General features: G+C 42.7%; 1 protein-coding gene across 1 annotated transcript in view; it reads right to left on the bottom strand.

Annotated features, from left to right (window-relative positions):
* The window catches only part of BEND7 (BEN domain containing 7), a 48677-nt gene extending 30562 nt beyond the window's left edge, over window positions 1–18115 (bottom strand). Inside the window, exons 1-3 of the mRNA XM_014949063.1 lie at window positions 18076–18115; window positions 17608–17691; window positions 5838–6137 (exon numbers count right to left, since the gene is read on the bottom strand). Of these exons, the coding sequence (XP_014804549.1) occupies window positions 5838–6137; window positions 17608–17691; window positions 18076–18115 (424 nt within the window). The remainder of the gene's footprint in view (window positions 1–5837; window positions 6138–17607; window positions 17692–18075) is intronic.
* Between the last annotated feature and the right edge of the window lie 861 nt (window positions 18116–18976).

Here is an 18976-nt window from a genome sequence, read left to right as displayed (position 1 = left end):
ATCATGAAATTAGATCCAAAGCAAGAAAACAAGTAATTTTCAACACGATCTCTTTTAAGAGGAAGGAGCCACTAGGTTTTATCCAACTACTAGCACGTGCAATTATATACAGTAGGGGATGCAACGTTACATGGGCTGGAGAAGACTGCTCGGAGCGTGAATACAATGCACTCTTCGCAGCAGGGCTCTCTATTGTCAGGCTAGTTCATCTTGAATAACAATAGCACCAAACCTCATTATAAACATACTCACTTTATCACACACACATACACACACAGAAAAAAAAGCCCATCTCCCGGAACAGCCTTACAAAGAATGAAGACAGTCTGCGTAATAAGGGTTTATACTGCACATTAAATGAGGGTCTCAGAATTTTTCAACTGCTTGAATGTTACATGCCATTCTTTACCATGTAAAGAATTGAGAAGGAAAATAAAATCCCTTATCTGGAGAATAAAACCCCAAAAAACAGGATAGAAAAGAATCGCCAGCAAGGAAAGCCTTCAAATCTGCTCTTCTGCTTGCTAGGGTGGCATTGCCCTCTATGGTGTGTTTTCCAGCACTCTGACCTATGAGATGGGCTTTTCATAGTTTCCCTTTGAAAATTAATACAATAGTTTAACAGATTCTTCTTTTCTAGTAATTCTGACCAGTGTTTAACTAGATTAACATTTAGTTCCAGCCCCTTGTAGTGCTTTTATTACAGCCTTGCTTTCTAGAAGTTTTGCGCTGTAGGTCTGGAATTAGTGCAGGCTGTAACAGTTCAGGATTTTAAAGCTTTACCTGAACAGTTGTAACCTGTGCTTTAGTTTAAAATAGCTGTATCCCTAGCTGTAACACTGCAAATAAAAATTTCAAAAATTCCACAGAACACCTAGCAGTATCTGCTTGAAACTGAGGCCAGAGAGGATGCACCCCCCTTCATTTCAAAATGTGCTTACAGTCATTTAAATTGATGGCTATTTTACTGCTCATCAAAGCATGCAAAAGGAGGGATGATCATTTTGTGAAGACAGGTACAAATGGATCTAACAAAAATCATCTCGCTTGGTGACACGTGGTGGACTTCAGAGAGTGTATTTCCCTTTTTCTTCCACAGCCTGACAGTTATCAGGTGCCCTTTAATCATTACCTACCTAAAGTGAACATAAGCAACTCATTTAATCTCTGCTCATAAATCCTCCCATTTTTCACTATTACTTTGGCTTTCCTCTGAAACCAAACCAAATTAATACTTTTGCAAGTTTGGTTTGCGTTCTCTCATCAGAGCTCCCCTGATGTCAGAACCCACACAGATCCCCTGACTTCAACCCTCATTGGAAATGGCTGAAAATCCCACCCTTTCCTAGTTCTTCCAATGTGTCCCTCCATCCTCAAAACTCCCTTCCCAGGTACTTCTTCTCTACCTCCTTCCATTCAGCCCTCCAGCTCTGAAGCAACATCTATGAGGCTTGAGTAAACTGGTGGTCATCCTCCCAGAAGTGAGTGACTTGTGAAGCTAAACTGATGCGCCACTTCAAGATTGCTGACATCATCTGGATGTCACTCTCCTCCCTTCCTCAGATATTTAGACTGTCCACACTACTGCAATTACAAATTTTGGTATTTTAAAATATCATCCATGGCCAGAAACTGGTAATACTGCATCAGGATAAATGGAGTAAGCTAAAAATCTCTGTAAATCTAACAAACACGAATGCCATAGTTCCACCAGCTTCTTCACCTGTAACCACATCAACTTCTTAAAAGCCATCTGAAAAGCAGGCTGAGAGTCTCAAATTTAAACAAAAAAGCAGGTTACTGACTCAGCAGGACTCTGCCTACCTTGATCTCACCCTTCCTTTGTACACTGTCTATTCAGACTGAAATTTCCTTGGGGCATGGATGGGATTTTATCTTTTCAATGGTCCATAAAGCATTTAGCCCATTGTTACAGGTACAGAGGGGAAAAAAATAATATTATCTTTAGCTTTGTGGGAGATTACTCAGAATCCCTCAACTTGGCTCCACCAATACCCTTTACCTACTTGCAAAAGGTAGACTTTTAAGTAGATGAGGTTCAAGACTACTTATAATTTAATAGCATCAGCGTAACTCCACATCTTTCAGTGAGACAAGCAGGTACCCCAGAAATGGAGTCCCGGGAAATCAGGAGACTTTTATTAATAGAAGAAAAATACATAGTAAGAACATCTTTCCTCCTGTGCTTTCTCAGTTGTTTTAGACTAATAAGCTCCTTGGGATAAAGGCTGTCCTTTCTCTTGATCAGAATCCAATATTCTAGTGGGCTTCTGGAAATAACATCTGAAAGACGACAGCGAGACAGGGCTGGTGGCTTTTGTTTCCTTCTTAACAAAGACTCTACATCGTGGTGAATTGCATGTGGAAACTTGGGCAAATTGTATCAGTAAATACCTGTACATCTTTCCTGTTGCAATATAACACATTCCTAACGAAAGCACGCAGGCTCCTGATGGAAAACCAAAGGGTCTGTTTTCCCATTGAGGCATGGGGGATTTACATTATAATCCCCATTAGCATTGATAGAAATTACCCATGTAAATCTACCATAGGTACTGGAAATGGGAAAAGAGACCACCAATATTTCAAATCAAAGCAGGGTTCTACTGACTTCATTCATATTCATGAGGGTTTTTTATTTTCTTTCTATCCTCCCTCTTCTGATCAGTTACTCCGTTGTAAGAAACATCTTGTAGAGTGTTTTCAGTCATTGTTCCAAGCACTATCTTTATCATTTTTAGAGGACAAAAGCAACCCTTTTCAACTTGTTATAAATCAATTTTTAATTTTAAAAGGAGAGCAGACTTTTTATTTTTATGAAGGAGTCTTTAAAGAGCCATCTCCCTCTCTTTTGGAAGCTAGCCAGCAGGCAAATTTGATACCAGCTCCCATGATTGAGAGGAGACGACACAAATACATTAGTTGCTTCCCCCATGCGAGCGGCGTGTAAGCCCAGGACAGTGGTTCTTGCAGCTGGATCTGCTGGGAGTGAACTCACCAAGTGTAACACTGCTACCACCGGTCTACACGTGAAAAGCCTGCAATTGCAACCCATTGAAAATGATCTTGACATAACCAAAAAGCAGTTCAGCTGCTGCACCGCTGCTGAATTTCCTCTTCTCTCTGTCTCTGCCAATACCTTTTTCATGACGACTTTCTACACCAGCACCTCTCCAGCCTCTCCTTGACCCACCTCTACCATGCAAGTCGATAACTATGCTAAAAAGATTGACTTAGATGCCTATTACATTCAAATTTGAGTAATTCACACAGCCTACAACATATATCTTGGCTTCCTATATGCTATCTATCCAACAGAAACAGCTTCTGGACTCAGACCACCTGCTCTAGACGCCTGGACATGTCCTCAGTGATGACCTAGGCTTGACAGCCTCGGGTAAGAAGCTTACATCCTGCCCAAACAGTTTAAACGCCATAGTAGGTACCAAGGAGTAATATCTCCTTTGACATTTGATTGCATTTCTACACCCAGCTTTTAAGGACTTTGTCCATCCTCCGAATAACATCTAAAATACCGAGTTAGATACTCAGGCTCCCAATGCAAGGGATGGGGACAACTGGGCATGTTAGAACAGCCACCCAGAAGAGCTGTGTGCTGGGTGAGGAGCAGTTTCAGAGCTTGCTCACAGCCCAGAAACGCATCAAAAGTTTTCCTTTCCTAGAAACCGGGCTTTGGAGCCAAAGCAGCAAAACTGTCCGGCAGGACCACAACACCTGAAATCTTGCTCTCAAAGAGCTACACATGTCATCTTTTCAAAGGTGGCCAGAGGAGAGGGCCCACACCCATCTTTATGTAATAACCCAAAAGACCGCATTCCTTTCTGCAGTAGGAGAGCTGCCGAGGGAGGGGCGGAAGGTGCCTCCTGGTGCACAGGAGCTGGGAGCTTGGACGTTCCTCCTGACCGGCCCAGAGGTCGCTCAACCCAACCCTTCTACTGTCTCACACACTGTTCTAACCTGTAGGAGATCATAAATCAGCCAAACCTTCCCTCCTTGTAGGAGAAATTAAAACGCTGACATTTTCTCGCACGCGGGGCCAAATCCTGTCAACACGTTTTAGCTCACATGCTGAATCAGGCCCCCGAGGGCACAGAGGTGCTGCTCCACCTACTTTCTGGATCCAGGAACCTAGGCACCTAATCTGTGCAGGCTTGGGCACTCCTTTGCATGCAGAGAACTGTCCCCGCTGGTGCCCAGGGACTCTCAGGGCAAAGAGGGAGACGTGCGAGGAATTTCGGGTCCTGCTACATTTAAAAGGTTGTTACGGTGGGATTTTGAGAGCATGGATTTAGACTTGGATGCTAACTCCCATGACGTGTTTTCCCCTCTCCTCTGAACCTGCATCTTTCAAAAAAGCCTCACGACTACTGTTTTGTATCATAAAAGAAATAAAACTAGCGTGACCTACTGCAACACCTTTCTCCAGGTCACCCGGTACATCTGTGTCAATCATTGCCTCTGCAGAGAAACAGTCAATCTGGTGAAACTCAGGGCTGTATAATTTTTAGCAAAGTAACACTACTAAGAATAATAATAGTTGGCTTCTTCTTAATGTGTTACAAGCAATGAGAACTTGTAAGCCTTTAGAGAAGGACACACAGCAGATGCCCTTATTGGGAAGCATGAAAACCTTCGGAATCAACTGGAAATTGGACATAGATAATCTTCTCAGATGAAATCTCACTATTTTTTATTTCCCAGCATTTACAACTGAGGTACTCCTTTAAAATAAAATCCCCTCTAAGTTTAGGGTTGAACATCAGGAGAAAAACTTTCTCAACTGCATTTAGATCGTTAAGGAAGACCTTCAGGAATCTGACAGTAAACCCTTCATTTTCTGGGACTTAACAAGAGAAAAGCATATTTAGGGCACATTGTCATCTACTTCAGGGCAGAATCCTCTGCCAGCACAAGATGGACCACTCTCTACTACACGCTGTTCAGAGGTAAGACTCCATCAGCTCTTTCCTCTGATGGTACCATCAGAATAAAAGCTTAAGGCTGTGATGGAAAATTTGTACCTGAAGTTCAGTGGCCAGTTATAAGGCTGATGCCATCCTCTTATGAAAGTCAGAAGAATCCTGCTCCGCAAGTGGTGTCACAACAGTGCTACATTACTCATTGCAAAGAGGAGTGGTAGAGGTTGACATTTAATTAGCGATGAATTTAATAACAATGGCAAAAGCTGTTTTAATAAGTACTGTATAGAAATTAAGCCTGTAACAGCATTGAGTAATTCTGTCCTATCACCAGGAATCCATTTTAAAAGCTAAGACAGATGGTAGCAGAATGCACTGTGCCCACTTTCGCACCTTTTCAAAGTGATAACTATGTGCTCATTTTGTAGACGCTGAACTATAACTGATTTCAGTGCAGCAGCACAATAAATCATCACAACAAAGGCAGAAATTTAGTACATTACGAGGAGAGAGGAGAAAAAAAAAAAAAAAAATTGACATTTAATTAGCGATGAATTTAATAACAATGGCAAAAGCTGTTTTAATAAGTACTGTATAGAAATTAAGCCTGTAACAGCATTGAGTAATTCTGTCCTATCACCAGGAATCCATTTTAAAAGCTAAGACAGATGGTAGCAGAATGCACTGTGCCCACTTTCGCACCTTTTCAAAGTGATAACTATGTGCTCATTTTGTAGACGCTGAACTATAACTGATTTCAGTGCAGCAGCACAATAAATCATCACAACAAAGGCAGAAATTTAGTACATTACGAGGAGAGAGGAAAAAAAAAAAAAAAAAAGTAGTACTGTTCTCAGTATCTAGTGCAGATCATACCATTGGATGCCACGGTTCGCGTTTGATTTTGGAACGTTTTGGACCGAGTTCCATATTGCCCTGGAAAATGGCTCGCTTGGGGTGATAATTCATTCCACGTGCCACTCTGTGAAGGATGAAGGCTCGCCTGGGACTCCGCAGGGGGGTTCAGGCGCTGGGCCCAAGCTAAGTCTAAATCTTGGGGCTCCTCCTTCAGTTTTTCTCCTTCTTTGCCAACTCGTTGATAGATTCTTCCAGTGCTGTCATTCAGTAATCTTCTCATCCCTGTAATTTGTTTTTTAATTTCCCGGCTTTCATCTCCTAATGAAAACAGAGCCACAGTTATCACTGTAAATTAGCAAAAACGGTAATGGGTAGAGATTAGTGATTTTAGATGCCAATAAGAGTTGGGAGCACAAAAATAAATAAATAAAGATGAGAAAGAAAAGAGATGGTTGAGCGGTTGTTGGTATCTACCGGGCTACGCTTTGAAACAGCAATGGCTGACATCTCATGGTTGAAAGACCTGCTGAACTTGGCTTTCTTGATGCTATTTCTAAAGCTTGGATGAGTAAGATTATTTTTCTCCAGAAGGAAATAATAATAGCTAGAGCAATTTCAAATAAACTTTTCCTTTTAAGAGACTGATCCTATTCAGGCATTGACATCAGTGGATATTTCCCCGAGTAAAGCCTAAAGGATCAGACCCTTTATCCATCAGTTGGCTACACGCTGAAGGATGGATCTTACAAAGAAATAACACAAAAAGCACCACACCACACACACATCTATGCAACACTGCATCTATTGATTTTAATGAACAAGATCAGTTCCTTAGTCCACAGAATTTAATAATGCTGGATTATACAGGAATAAATTAAAAAGCAGCTAAGACGTGTATAACCGTATATAGCGTAACTGCTGGGTGTCTCAAAAGTGTAGATTATGAAAACAAAATGAAAATATATACAAGAAAAATGTGACTGTTCCAAATAAATTCAAGGCATTTAAATAATAACAATTACACACTTTAATACTCCTGGCACCATTTAAGGATTAATTTTACGTATGAAAGTACTGATTGCACAATGAATATATGTGTTTTGGGCAGATAGTAGCTATTTTGCTCGTTAAAGCATACATTACATTTCACTAGTAATAAGGGAGTGTTCATAGCCCCTTCTGAAATAAGAAGCTCCTGGGTTTTTTTTACTGGTAATAGAAAAATCAAACATCCTAAGCAAATGGAGTAAAGAAGATCAAGAAATTGATGAATCAACCTTCCTTTATAGTCTTCTTAATACAGTAATACTTGGTAGCCTCAATTTACACTTGCACTTCCCAAAATAAACCCATTTTTGGCAAAGCGACAGTGCAAAGGAAACTTCAGAAGAGAAAAAATCACGCACCAAAACCCAAGATCACAGAATGGTTTGGGTTGGAAGGGACCTTAAAGACCATCGAGTTCCAACCCCCCTGCCATGGGCAGGGACACCTCCCACCAGACCAGGTTGCTCAAAGCCCCATCCAGCCTGGTCTTGAACACCTCCAGGGATGGGGCATCCACAACTTCTTTGGGCAACCTGTTCCAGTGTCTCACCACCCTCACAGTCAAGAATTTCCTCCTAATATCTAATCTAAATCTCTCCTCTTTCAGTTTAAAACCATTACCCCTACGTCCTATTACTACAGTCCCTCATAAAGGGTCCCTCTCCAAAGATGCAACACCCATCATCTCTGGTTCAACAAGACCTTGGAAAGCTGATGCCAAGCACGTGAGCAGCTCTATCAACTCAACAGCACTATTCAGCTGCCCAAACTTACTCTTAGGGAGCTGGCTAAACCAGACAGCTACGAGAGCAGCAATCCCCTTCCCCAGCATGGTCCAAGCTCAACGTGGCTGGAACCAACCCGCTGCCAGCCCAGCGTACCCAGTACCCAAAGAGGGAGTTTTTTTGCCATAGGAGGTAAGTAAGAATCATAGAATCATAGAATTTCCCAGGCCGGAAGGGACCTCCAAGGGTCATCTAGTCCGACCTCCCCGCAGTCAGCAGGGACACCCCCAACTAGACCAGGTTGCCCAGGGCCTCGTCGAGCCTCTCCTTGAATATCTCCAGGGATGGGGCCTCAACCACCTCCCTGGGCAACCTGTTCCAGTGCTCCACTACCCTCACAGTAAAGAACCCCCTTCTAATCTCCAATCTAAATCTGTTCCCCTCCAGCTTGAAGCCATTTCCCCTCGTCCTGTCACTACAGGCCTTTCTAAACAGGTTCTCCCCAGCCTTCCTGTAGGCTCCCTTCAGGTACTGGAAGGCTGCTATTAGGTCTCCCCGGAGCCTCCTCTTCTCCAGGCTGAACAACCCCAGTTCCTTCAGCCTGTCCTTGTAGCAGAGGTGCTCCATCCCCTTGATCATCCTTGTGGCCCTCCTCTGGACCCTCTCCATCAGGTCCATGTCCTTCTTGTATTGAGGGCTCCAGACCTGCACACAATACTCCAGGTGAGGTCTCACCAGAGCAGAGTAAAGTGGCAGAATCACCTCTCTGGACCTGCTGGCAACGCTTCTTTTGATGCAGCCCAGCATGCGATTGGCCTTCTGGGCTGCAGCTGCACACTGCCTGCTCATGTCCAGCTTCTCGTCCACCTCACCCCCTTGTTTGTATTGGTGGCGAGGATAATGAAGGGAGCCGAGCTGTACCACCAGCTCCGCTGAATCAGAGCATCTCCTGCTTGACCCGGCACACCGGTTCCCTGGACTGGGGCCAGCTGGCTCCTGCCCACCCCGACCCAGCGAGGAGAGTGGGCGGTTTGCAAGAAACCCTCCTAGTCCAAACTTAGAAAAATATTTGTCAACCCCGTACAGACACACTATGCTCTAGCACCCTTTCCACTCCAGCTAAAGCGGCGAGAAAAGCCCTGCGCAGGGGAAGTTCCGCGTCGTTATTTGTTTTGTTGGTTGGCCCGCGGATTTCGGTGCGTGGGTGTGATTTAATTAACAAATCACAGCGCCAATTCCTTTAAAATGACGCTTTTTGGCCCCAGCCCAACCAGGGGTTGGCTGTTTGCAGTTCCCAACCTTGAGAGGCCGTGGAGTACCACGGGGCTCCAATTATTGAGATACTCAGACCCATGCACCAAAGACTGCCTTTCCCCCATATGTGGCCATATCTGCCCATATCCAAGCTCCAAATGCTCCCAGAACACCCGAGCGTGAAGTAACCCCTTAAACATTGCACCATTTAGCTCTCAGAGTTTTATGTTGGCAATCTGGATTTGTGTTCAATGGCAAAATGTAGCTGAATATCAAAAGAAGCTTCCCAGCCACCTCCTCCCCTTGGTGTAGTGACTGTGTGCTACGCGGCTGGTCAGGTGACAGGTTGTTGGAAAGATTAAATTTCCCTTACCCAATTACATAAAATATTAATGTCAATTGAGCTTATTCAGCCTTGATTCTGGCCCCTTGTTCCTTCATATAAAAGCCTTCCTATACAGGGACATGAGCACACCTAATTCCAAACAAAAAACCCCTACATTTATGTTACAACAAACCTTGAACTTGCATCCTACCCAAGCACGTCTTTCTGTTTAGGTAGCTCCCTACTTAAGAACAGGGAGATTCCCCCCTTGTGAACTTGTTTGTTGGGTTTTGGTTTGGGTTTTTCTGTTTGTTTGGGGTTTTTGTCCTTGTTTTGTTTGTTTGGTTGGTTGGTTTTTTTAATTTCCCTGGGTTTTGTTGTGTTTGGTTTTGGTTTGTTTTGGAGTTTTTTTATGGAACCATAGAATGGTTAGAGTTGGAAGGGACCTTAAAGCTCATCCAGTTCCAACCCCCCTGGCATGGGCAGGGACACCTCCCACCAGACCAGGTTGCTCAAAGCCCCATCCAGCCTGGTCTTGAACCCCTCCAGGGATGGGGCAGCCACAGCTTCTCTGGGCAACCTGTTTCGTAAGGAAGGTCATTAAAAACACAGGCTATAGGCTTAAGGCTTCAGTGGGAGTTTACATCCCCTCCTCCTCCCAGCTATGACTTTTTACAGCTTTTAATTTGTAGCTGGCCAGTGACAGAGGCATCCCTCCCGACAGAGCAGAGTAGCTGAGGTTGCACCCCCTGAACCTGCAGGCAGGAGCAGGAACAATAACAGATTTAACTTCTTGCTCCCTGGTTATCTCATTTGGCTATTACCTCTAGAGCTCAATGATAGCATTCTGTTATCAGCTATTCCACCCCTGATGATTTTCACAGATAACAACCGTGTAATTTAAAAATGAAAAAAAAGAAAAAGTGAAGATGGGGCACAGAGAGAAAACCAAATAGCTCAAGCCACTAAGTCCAATGGAAGAGCCAGCTTTCCTTCTTAAATGCTGAATGGGATAATCAAGCACTGAAAAAACACCAGTTTATTACATAAAAATCTGCATTACCTATCTGTGAAAAGCCTCCCGAGACAGATGTTGAAGCGTGAGACGAGTGATGCACATTCCAGCCTCTCCCTGTACACGTAGCAGGGGTCCCCACCGCTCCCGAGGAGATGGGGCTGCCTCCGACAGGGAGGCTGCAGGTTTTGCCATTCAGATTCCCCACATAATCCCTTTGGTTTTGTCTGAGACCAAGGAATTTACTTGCAAAACACTGAAATACTTACAAAATTAGCTACTCAAAATAGGTAAGCATGGCAAATTACAACCCTGTTTAGGAACTTATACATAAAGATGGTAATAGTCGTAACAAAATGTATTAGCAATTTTTTAAAATTACTATTAGAGTTGTTTTTTATGATGGCCCCTTCTATACAATGTACTTTTTCCTCATGGTCTGACTATAATCTTATAAAACCAAAAGAAGGCAAAACAAAGCCCTTTCATAAATACTACATGGAATGTTCATAAAAAGTAATTTCCTCAAAATTCAATTCAACGTCTTTCCTTACTGAAAGTGTGCACAGAATAAAAACTTCCCGCTCCGAAAATTGTAAAAAAAATTACAAATGCACAAATGTAAACCAGAACCATCTCTGGATGAAGTAGCATAATTGAAGTGTGCACCCGTCTGAAGCAACAGACCTACAAACAACTCGTTAACAAAATAGTATCGATAATTCATTAATTCTTTACCCCTAGATGCTGGACCATCTTTTATTATGCTTATTAAACTTAATAGAACTATAGCACACTGCCTACAAACAAGTTATTACACTTTCCCAAATAATTTGTCAAATATTATCATGGTGCTATAAAGAATGATAAAATGATACGCAGTCATACCCATATATTAGAATATTAATTTTATTCCAGTATTAGAGAAGTGCTAGCCACATCTGTAATTAATGTATGTGTTTTAAAGTGTATAAATGAGTGAACAGAGTTAAGGCTGGACAGTCTTCTGTTTTTGGTGTTTTCTTCCTTTGATTCATATAAACAAATAACAATAATGATCTCTTGGCCCAATATTTTGCAATTAATTTCTTTAACATTTATACTTCTCCTATGTTTTGGGAAATATTCACGAGTAGCTGACTTTTTAAAATACAGTTTGATTTTCTATTAATTGGTGCCTAATTTTATGTTGTGTTGTGGCAGACGAAACTCCTGCAGAAACTTCTCCATTCTGGGCTCTACAAATAGGGCTTTTTCTCCATCAGGCTGCCTGCTGATGGTGCTTTCTATCTCACAGATTTCCACCTTTGTGTCAAGCTGGGCTGAAATTGGTGGACGGGTTCAGAAGCTGTCGGGAGGCCAGGGATGGCAGCAACAACCAGCCACAACATCAACCTGGTTTGTGAGGAAACCAGGTCTCGGAGGTGAGAAAAAGCGGCAGTCGATGCATAACGGCTTGAAAGCTCAATTAAAAAAAAATATAAAAAAAATAATTGCAACGGGATGTATAAATAAATATATTAAACACCAGTTTATTAGACACCGCTCGGATGCTGCCCTTCCTGGAGGAGGGCCAGCAAAAGTCAGCTGCTGGAAGATTTTTGTAAGGGCTAATTCAGCGCAGCCCAAGGAACGGGGAGGTACATGCAGGCAAGGCACACGTTGCGCCAGGGGAGGTTTAGATTAGATATTAGGAAAAAAAAAAATTACACTCAAAGGGTTATCAAGCACTGGAACAGGCTGCCCAGGGAAATGCTGGCATTGCCTTCCCTGGAGATATTTAAAACAGGGGTAGACGTAGTGCTGAGGGATATGGTTTAGTGATGGTTTTTGTTACTGTTAGGTTGACGTTTGGACTCGATCATCTGAAAGGTCCCGTCCAACCTCGACAATTCTAGGATTCTACATCCCCAGTGCACAGCCAGGCTGAGCTCACCAAAACACCTTACTGAGTGTTACGTGGTACTCAACCATCTCACACAATCACAGAATGATATGGGGTTGGAAGGGACCCCTGGAGATTATCCAGTCCAACCCCCCTGCCAGAGCAGGTCCCCCTAGAGCAGGTTGCACAGGAACACGTCCAGGTGGGTTTTGAATGTCTCCAGAGAAGGAGACTCCACCACCTCTCTGGGCAGCCTGTTCCAGGGCTCTGCCATCCTCACAGGAAAGAAGTTCCTCCTCATGTTGAAATGGAACTTCTAATATTCCAGTTTGTGCCCATTTCCTCTTGTCCTATCCCTGGGCACCACTGAAAAAAGACCAGCCCCATCCTCCTGACACCCACCTTTTAAGCATTTATAAGCATTGATCAGATCCCCCCTTAGTCTTCTCTTCTTTAGACTAAAAAGACCCAAATCCCTCAGCCTCTCAGTCGCTCTCTTAATGCTCTCCTTAAAGGACATTTATCCTAGAAAGGAGTGAAGCATCCCTCCTCAGCAAAAACTATACCCACATCAAACACTTTCAAAACTCAAGACGTTTTTGCCACTGTCATCTTGCACCGCAAGTCGTCCCGAAATAGAAAATTGTGAAGGTCAGCATGGGGAAAATAGAGGAGCCATGTGCATGATCGCTCATCGGATCAAAGGTTTCCTAAATCACATGGAAAGTTGTTGTGGCTGCTCTGTGGATGATCTGAATTGGGCATCTGTGTAGCTGAATTGATGGGGTGAGCACACATTTCTCAAATAAGTGATCCCCAGTCTTTGCTGGCGTAGGGGGACCTGGAGTGAACAAGTAACACCGGCAACAACACGCTTTGCAAATTAAAAACCTAAAAACCCACGTCAGCAGGGAGGGCAGCGGTCACGAACAGCACCAGAGGGTCACACAAGCAACATGAGTTATGAGCTGGGCACTTTGACTACCCCTAAGGGACGTTTAAGCTGTCTTAGTTGAGGCATCTTAGCAGCGCTTCAAAATGCCTTTTAAAAGCACTTAGCTTTCTTCATGGCACCACAAAGCGCTAAGATTGTATCTGCAGGAAAACAGGATTACCTCAGATCAGACCCCCTACTCCCAAACCAAGCATGGAAGGGCACGGGTGGATCGACACAGAAAATGAACAAGCATCACCAACACTAATATAAGCAAAGCAATTTACAGAATCAAACCCAGGATCAGACCCTGGGACCACTGAGGATTATTTCATACCATTGGGGTTATTTCTCTGGAAGTTGGACCACCACCTGAAAATAACTCTTTTGAAGAGCTGGGTGAAACAGTTCCTAAACACCCAAGGGCAGCAGATACAGAAGCACAAGTTACAGGCTTTCATTGCCACAGTGCAACAATAAAATCATTCGGGAAATATATACATACTTGCACTCACTTGTGCTTAACAGAGTCATACAATTTAAAAAATAACAACAGATAATGCAACAACTTCCCCCCAGTTCTTGGAAATACCCCAGGTCAAAATCATGCCTGGGCCCCAAAGGGAAATGCTTTATGAAGTTAGATCATTGCAGAACAAAGATATATAAAATAAGCTTTTATGCAGTCTTAAGCACAGAAGCCACTGTTGCAACAATCGATATAATTCTATTAAAAGCAACAAGTAACTTCACCGACTTGGGTTAAGTCAAGTTTTCCTCCGTGAATAAATGGCAAAGGATATTATTTCTGGGACAGAATAAATTCTTGAAATTAGTGAGTAACTTATGCATCGCTCCCTTGCTCCAAGAACACATTATTTATTTTTACCATGACATAGCGAAGTTATTAATCTGCTGCCTTCCATTTCAACAATGCGAAATGCTGTAAAATGCACAGACACCTGCATTACAGTACGTTTCAGTTCCACTTTATATCAGTCATAAACATCTCTGTTTTGGACATCTCTTCAAAACAAATGCTCCAAGCACACTGTGCGTAGCATTCAATTTTATGAAACTATAAAAGTTCTTCACTGTTAATTACACAGACAAATGTCTCATCACACATTTGGTTACCAGGATAATATAATTAGTTTTCTACATTAACCTTTCAAACATAGAGCCTGAATTTCAAGTTGAAAGGCATTGTAAAAACACTCAGTCTGGAGGTATATTATATCTCCGCTTTTTTTGTGTGTGATGATAATAAAATATTAAGACTGAAAAAAACCTATGTGATGTATGCAAAAGATTTTTTTTTTTATAGACAAGCTAGGTTTAATCAGTGTTGTCCACAAGATACGGCTGTACAATTCCCTCACGGGCTTGTATTTCCAAGTCTGGGCTAGCAGCCCTGTGACAGAAGGTTTATGCTGATAACTGGTAAAAGCTGAAGCCACATCTGTCTTAAATCTTGTCCTTATTCAAGGTTTAAGCACTTCGGGGCTGCCTCCTCCTTTTCAGGTCAAGCAGTCTCTCCCGGTATCAGGTAACTAAGCCTTCTTCTTCAAAACAAAACAGATGCCAGTCCCCACCTGCAAAATTCAGTAGTCATGTTTGCCCCCTCCTGAATTTTGCAAACTCCACCACTGCATCACATAAGCAACTGGGCTTCACACCATCACGACCATCAGAGGTCATGTCCAGTACCATGTTCCTCTAATTGCACTGAAGCTTCCTCCAATTTTCAGCCCACATTTACACAAAACCATGTTTTGCCCATCTGTGCCCAGTGCAAAAGAGACCATCTAGGTTCAACAGGTGTTTCCTGATGCTTGATCTTTAGTGTATCTAGACGTTACACAACCTAGATTCTTCCAATTTACTCATTTACCCTAGAAGCTCCCCTCTTCTCAACTGAACTTCAGTTTTGAGTTCATCGTTCTGGACTGGGCAACCAACACGCACACACATCGTACTCCAGATAAAGCTTCACTTGTTCATACAATGGCACTAACATTTCCCCTTTTCTACTTAACATTTCTCCTTTTCTAAAGGTAATGGTTTCAATGATATTCTCAACTGAACTTCAGTTTTGAGTTCATCATTCTGGACTGGGCAACCAACACATACACACATTGTACTCCAGATAAAGCTTCACTCGTTCATACAACAGCATTAACATTTCCCCTTTTCTAAAGGTAATGGTTTCAATGATGTATCTTAGCATCCATTCACATCCTAAAGGCTGCATCACATTGAGGTTTCAACAGCTGATCCCATGGATCAGTTGAAACACCTAAACTGGAGAACAACTTGACTCTAACCCAACAAGTTGGAGTGAACATCCTTCTGGGATGAATTTTGGCATAAAATAATGAAACCAACTGAAGCAGCGATTATACCCTGAAGCTCCTTATTAGTGGACAGGACCCTAAGCTGGGGAAAGCGTTGTTATCCCACCATCCCTGAAGCACAATGGAAATACTACTCCATTCAATGTGATTTTTTTTCAAGGAAAGCTGGAATGCCAAACACCACTCATCCCAGATCCCTGCCAATAGGTGGGAGCCCAGATTTGAAGTGCTCCCAGCTGAGTTCAGTCCCTGACGCTGCTTTTCCTACATCTCGGGCCAGTGCCTTTGTCACTAGGCATCTGGATAAAAGCAGACACCAAAAAACCCCTACTGAAGATAAAGTGGAGAAGGTTATGTGAGCTCTGAGTAACTTACTGAATTCAACCCAATTCCCAAGAAAAAAAAAAAAAAAAGCCCGGTCTACAAATCTTGCACTGTCATATGTCATTCAGTCTTGTCAAAACCAGAACGCTTTGAGGACATCTGAAAGTTGGACACTCGGGACATCGTCAGGAAATAGCATCTTTTTTCTTTTCATAGTAACTGAAGGTGGGCTCCCAGGACTGCAACTCTGTGCTTCAGTACCTGGTAAGGAAGATCCTTGATAGGACTCACATTGTTAAAGGTTAAATTCTGACAGGCTCTTGAAATTAGTGAACTTTTAGGCACTTAAATGCCAGAACACATTCAATCACAAAGAAAAGCTGGGCATAGTCAAAAAAAACCCACCCCAAAACCAAACCCAAAGACAACACAGCCAAACCAAAATCAAAATCAACTGGTCTGACCCACGGCACAGATGCCAAAGCGCACACTCCTGCGCATTCTTAGAAGCATCCTGGCTTAAGCAAATAGATGCCTAACTCCTGCCAAAGCTTCATCATGCTTTAGGGTTGGATGAGAAAGCACTCAAAGTAAACCTCTGGTGGAGCTCACTCCATCAGGTTTACCAGAAGAGCTTACAGAACATGAAATCCAAACACAAAGCCCAGAAGCCACCTTCCCTTCTCCCCCGAAATGGGTGTAAGGAAGACACAGTTGCTCAAAATCCTAATGGTGAGAAGCTGAGAAGGGAATTTAACGCAGCTCTCACCCCCGTGTAAATATTCCAACCATCAGAAGATTCCACACTGCCCAAGACGCCCTCCTGATCTCTCCCATTTGCTGCTGACCTCTAGAAGAGGATGTGGCACCATGAATTAAGGAGACAAAGGCATTTTGCGTGCAGATTAATTTCAGGTGCGGCTTCACACACTCGGGACCGATGCTTCTCCCTGGCTCCAGGAGGCAACACGCACAATCTACACAAACCTTCAACCACCCTACAGACATTTTTAAGCTCCTGGTGCAATTAAGCACCAGCTGACGCCTCCAAACTTCCCACTGCAAAAGCACCCGCTTTCTCCGAGGCCTGAGCAAGGTGTCCAAGAGCTCGCTTTATACAGCAGCAGTTGTTATTGGAGCTCAAAAATCTGGCCCTTACTCCTCTGAATTTTGCTCACTGAATTTTGGCCAAGAGGGGCAGCAGCCAGGTGAGACTCTAGATGGGACAGGAGCGGGCTGGAAGCAGGAAAGGAAGCAGCACCCTGCAGCCCAGGAGTTACACGGGACAAAAAGCACACAGACAGGAAAGACAAAGGTTCACTGATAACCAGTCCTATCATGCTGGAGTATATATCATGTTGCAGACTCTATATTACTTCTCTGTTTTCTTTACACATTTTTAACTGTTGATTTAATTTAATTTTGCCATGGCAGGATTAGCAGGCGAGCTACAGAGGTGAAAGGACATTACATTAAGACAGCACATTAATCCTCTATCCCACCCAAGGCAGAAGCAAAACCAAACAAATAGCAGCTTCCTGGAAATTGAATTTCTGTTATCCAGATGTCAAAGATGTAATACCCCAATTACACAAACTATTGCCAGTGAAGCATGCCAGCGAATATGCAATGTAAATGGGGTGAGCACAGAGCTGCAAAACTGCAGAGTCAGCATCTGGCTCTCTGAGTGAGTGATAATTAGCACTGTGTGTAGACACTAATAAACATTTATGTCTGAAATTACAACTTTTAGCAGTGTTAATAAAGGATATATTGGCAATTCGTAGAATAAAAGGGTCTTGAAAAGAACGTCATATTAAACAATGGCAGGCGCTTCCTGTGCTTGCACAGAGATTTTTTTCCTCCCTAATTGCAAATGGCCACGCTATGTTGCTCGGAAATTAATCAACACAAGCACATACCTAAAAAAACTGGTTGTGTTTCTTTGGTCTCCCCATTAACATCATTGCTGTAGTCAGAGATCTTATATATCTCATGATGGTAATCTGGAATGAAAAACGATAAAAAAAATTAGAACTCAAGTGATCTGGAAAAAATGAACACTGAACACATTGCTACAGTTTTACTACATAATTTATCAATATATCTGCAGTTTATTTCATGTACATCAAATTAACCACAGAAAATGTGCTCTGTATCAGCACCTCCTAAAAAAAAAAACACAACAAAAAACCACAACTTTGCTCACACTGGAGAGACTCAGCTCAAATATTTCACAGATTTTAGGGAATAGCTACGCCTGCCCTAAATTACTGTGTTCATTTTCACAGCAAATTATCCCACCAGATGCCAATTATCTGGCTTCTTGCTTTACAGATGGAAAGCAGATTTATAATGAAAACTTTACCTTTCCCGAGACTAAGGGAAACTTTCAAACTTCACCTCAATCCGAAAATCAGCAACGTACATTAGGGCTGCGTCGTTCAGCTATCCTAAATCCTACTGGTGTCACTGGCCTCTGAATCGTGGGGAAAGGAGGATCAGAGGCAACTTAGGAAATTCATGTCTAGAAACTAACGCCTGTGATCACCCTAAGAATAAACGTTAACATCTCATATTCAGAGATGTTACAGGATTTAAAAAAAAAATAAAAAAAATAAATATAAAAAAAAATTAATCAGTGAATTTATATTTCAAATAAAATAATGTTTTTCTGTGAAGGTCTCTGCCATGGTGTTCCCAGGCAGGTGTTCAGCAAAGCCAGAGCTTTGTTTACATGTGTGTACAGAGGGAATAGTAAGTCCTAGAGAAAAAAAAAATAAAAATGTTTAAAGGCAGCTCTCCTGGATGCTATTTCTGACTCTGCTACTGGCACACACTTTGTCCTTCGGCAAATCGCTCCAGACCGAACAATATATTCAGTGTCTTGAAAGAGCCACCTCCCCATCTAACTCCTTTAATGCCCTCCCAGTTCCCAGTGCTCTCAGCTACTCCCTCCGTAAACTGGTTTTTACGTCTACCCGCCCCACAAAAAGGGAGGCAGAGATTAACTCCTGGAAGGGCACTTTGGAGGATTCACTTCAAAGGCAGAACAGAAACGGAGGGCGGCACAAATGGCTCCAGCTCCCAGGAGCAGCACACCTGCACCTCTGACAAAACAGCTACAGGATCAGAAAGGTTTCCTGGAAGCCAAACTCTTTTTTTTTTTTTTTTTTTTTGTAATGTGCTGTTTATTTGTACAGCACAACTGTCTGGAGGGCACAAGAGGAGGAACAACCCAGTAAGTAAACGAGAACTGAGCTTAACACAGTGAGGCAAAAGAAAGAAAAG

The sequence above is a fragment of the Calidris pugnax genome, unplaced genomic scaffold (genome assembly GCF_001431845.1).
Source record: "Calidris pugnax isolate Ruff unplaced genomic scaffold, ASM143184v1 scaffold125, whole genome shotgun sequence".
In the NCBI taxonomy this organism is placed as follows: domain Eukaryota; kingdom Metazoa; phylum Chordata; class Aves; order Charadriiformes; family Scolopacidae; genus Calidris; species Calidris pugnax.
This window is presented reverse-complemented; position numbering and strand designations above follow the sequence as displayed.